This window comes from Lactuca virosa, chromosome 5 (assembly GCF_052849685.1).
Source record: "Lactuca virosa cultivar CGN04683 chromosome 5, Lactuca_virosa_CGN04683_v6, whole genome shotgun sequence".
NCBI classification, from domain to species: Eukaryota; Viridiplantae; Streptophyta; class Magnoliopsida; order Asterales; family Asteraceae; genus Lactuca; species Lactuca virosa.
The window spans coordinates 308543253-308546409 of NC_136430.1; the positions used below are offsets into that span (position 1 = coordinate 308543253).

General features: G+C 39.5%; 1 protein-coding gene across 2 annotated transcripts; it reads left to right on the top strand.

Annotated features, from left to right (window-relative positions):
- The first annotated feature begins 620 nt into the window (after positions 1-620).
- Positions 621-2886, top strand: LOC145114998 (transcription factor TCP8-like). Of its 2 annotated transcripts, XM_079051133.1 has the most exons (3): positions 621-2480; positions 2603-2645; positions 2723-2886. In XM_079051133.1, the coding sequence occupies exon 1, from the start codon at positions 855-857 to the stop codon at positions 2475-2477; it is 1623 nt and encodes a 540-aa protein (XP_078907259.1). In that variant the 5' UTR covers positions 621-854; the 3' UTR covers positions 2478-2480; positions 2603-2645; positions 2723-2886. The 2 variants fall into 2 exon arrangements, with proteins under 2 accessions (XP_078907259.1, XP_078907258.1); XM_079051132.1 differs by having other exon boundaries at positions 2603-2886.
- The last annotated feature ends 271 nt before the right edge of the window (positions 2887-3157 follow it).

The window sequence follows — 3157 nt, forward strand, 5'->3', positions numbered from 1 at the left end:
TCGAGACAAAGCCTTGTTTGCTAAATAAAAAATTCAATTTTTGAAAAAATATATTTTTACTTATTTAAAAGAGATGTGAGGTTATGTCATTTTTTATAAAAGAGTAAAATAATTTTTGGTAAAACTAATATAATTAAATGAAAAATTGATCAAAACAAAATTTCAAATTGCATTCAAGAACTTATAACATTTAAATTATTTATAATGATAAGATGTTATTATAATTATTACTTTTAATAATCAATGCATTATTTATCAAGCAAAACAAACTCAAACATAAATTATTAATAATATATCTACATATTAGTTTATTATTTTAGTTTCTATTTAAAGATTTAATATTTTTAATTTATATTTCTCGTAAAATAAAAAGATTTTAGGAAGTTTTTAGTCCGGTTTTGTTTTATTTTTGTAAGATCTACCTTTCAAAATATTATATTTTTATAAAATTAGAAAGTATTTAATAAAAAAAATTATGAAGGGTGGTATTGTACTTTAGAAAGACCAGACATACAAATTAGAATCGATATACTGTAACAAGTATACAAACTATTAAGTTATAGCCCCTGCCCCACCCCACCCCACCCCCCAAACCAATTAACCATAGGGAAACACAAAGACAAGAGTCAATCAAAAACCAAACAACCCCACAAACTCCAACTCCTCTAGCTGTTTTTCTCTCTCTAGACCCCTTCCTTTTTTTATTCTTTCTCTCTCTCACTCTACCCCCAGCCCCAGGCGGCGGAGACTGGTGGTTGGTGGTGGTGGAGATGTTTCAGGTTTCTTGAACCCACCACTGAAGAAAAAGATAACCTTTTTTTAGAAAGAAAATAAAAGTACAACAAAAGGAGCACATGGAACGAACAGATTTGCAGAGCCATAATAAACAAAGCAGCACTACTACTCCCACCTCCAACACTAGTTCTTCTCACCACCACCACCACCATCACCTCTCCCACCATCTCCACCACCAACCCATGGTGGTCCCATTTGATTCTCGATCTGTAACCCCATTCATGGGCTCCATATCCATCCAACCCGGTCCATCTAACACTCCTACTACTACTAGTGGTGCTTCTTCTTCTCTTTCTTCTCCTTCCAACCAACACCCAACAACAGCCTCCACCTCCTCCGCCACACAGCTATCTCCACCGCATCCACACCTCGTCGACGCCTCCCTGGCCATCGCCACTAGATCCGAAGCTCTAACGGATCTTGCTAAAGAAAACCCTCAACCTGTCGCTGTGGTTCCTCCTCCCAAGAGGTCAACAAAAGACCGGCATACTAAGGTCGATGGCCGTGGTCGGAGAATTCGAATGCCGGCGACATGTGCCGCTAGGGTTTTCCAGTTGACGAGGGAATTGGGTCATAAGTCCGATGGAGAAACAATTGAGTGGCTGCTACAGCAGGCGGAGACGGCCATTATTGCCGCAACCGGCACGGGCACCATTCCGGCTAACTTTTCCACCTTGAACGTCTCTCTTCGTAGCACCGGATCCACTCTCTCTGCTCCGCCGTCGAAGTCCGCGCCTCATCAATTTCACGGCGCTTTGGCACTTGCTCACCACCCCTTTGATCAAGAAGGGTTCTCTCAAATGATGGGGTTTCATCAACATCACCACCAGCAACAACAACAGCAACACCATCACCATCAAAACCCTCATATTTTAACAGCTGACCAAATAGCCGATGCAATTTCCACCGGAGGCAACGGCGGAACCGGTGGCGATTCTACCGAGAATTATATGAGAAAAAGGTACAGAGAAGATTTGTTCAAAGACGAGAGTAATCAAAATCAAGGGGAAGTAACAGTCGGATCTACGTCACCATCCAACAAACAATTCAAAGGAGCCATGGAAATGCCAAAACAACAACAAGAAGCCGGAGGACCTTCTTCCGGTAACAATATTCTCCGGCACCATGCTAATATGATGCCGGCAACAGCCATGTGGGCGGTTGCTCCAGCACCCACCACTGCCACCGGAAACACCTTGTGGATGCTACCGGTATCCACCAGCGTCAGTAGTAGCAGCGGCCAACACTCTCATCTCGCCGGAGCCGCATCGGAATCGCAACACCACCACCACCAGCAAATGTGGCCATTCCCGACTGCCCAAGCTGTCGGCGGCGGAAACACACTGCAAGCACCACTCCATTTCATCCCAAGAATCAACATCCCGGCGGCGAATCTGGAATTCCAGCAGAATTCAAGAGCAAATCCCCTCCAACTGGGATCAATGCTGATGCAGCAGCAGCAGCAACAACAACAACAACCATCGCAACATCTGGGTTTGGGAATGAGCGAGAGCAATTTAGGGATGTTAGCGGCGCTGAATGCTTATTCCCGAGGTGGTTTAAACATGAATTCCGACCAAAATCATCCTCTAGATCACCATCACCATCCAAATCAAAATCAAAATCAACATCATTCACAAACTACTGACAGTGGTGATGAAGACCAAAATGATTCTACATGAGAGGTAACTTCATTGCATCATTTCATTTCTAAAATTAGCAAAACAATTTTATTTTATTTTAAATTCTTTCCATAATTTCAACCAACATTACATCAAAATTAATGGGTTTCCTTTACTTTTTGCAGACATATTGATGTTGAGTGTTGAATGAACCAAGAAATCCAAGAGGTATATGCTTCAATTATCATCTTGTTGTGCTGCTTTAATTATTAATGCTTGTGTTGTGTGTGAATGTAATTTGGTAGGTTTGGTGGAAAGGAGAGATAGTAGGTGATTGAGATTCAAGAGAGATTGTATAGAAGGATATATATTGATTTGTGTTTAGTATTTATAAATTTGGTTTGTTGATTCCAATTAAACTCAAAAAAACAAAATTCAGAAATGTGATTCAAAAACAAGTGTTCAATAATTACAATTTTGATCACATTATTTCATCTACTTACGGATTGATTATCCTCCTTATCTTATTAAAACAAACAGCAATTTGATAATATATTTTTATGACGAGATGATACAATATGGTAAAAAAAAAAATACAACAATCAATAAAGTGATTGGTTTATGAACTTCATGCAAAACACTAGTTTTAGATGATGTGTATCAATTTTATAACATTGGATCAATAAATATTGCATTTGTACCATTAATATAAGCCAATGCATTGGTTATGTGAATATGGT

Excerpts from the sequence above, each read along its gene's own strand:
- LOC145114998 (XM_079051132.1), top strand. The coding sequence starts at position 855 with ATGGAACGAACAGATTTGCAGAGCCATAATAAACAAAGCAGCACTACT.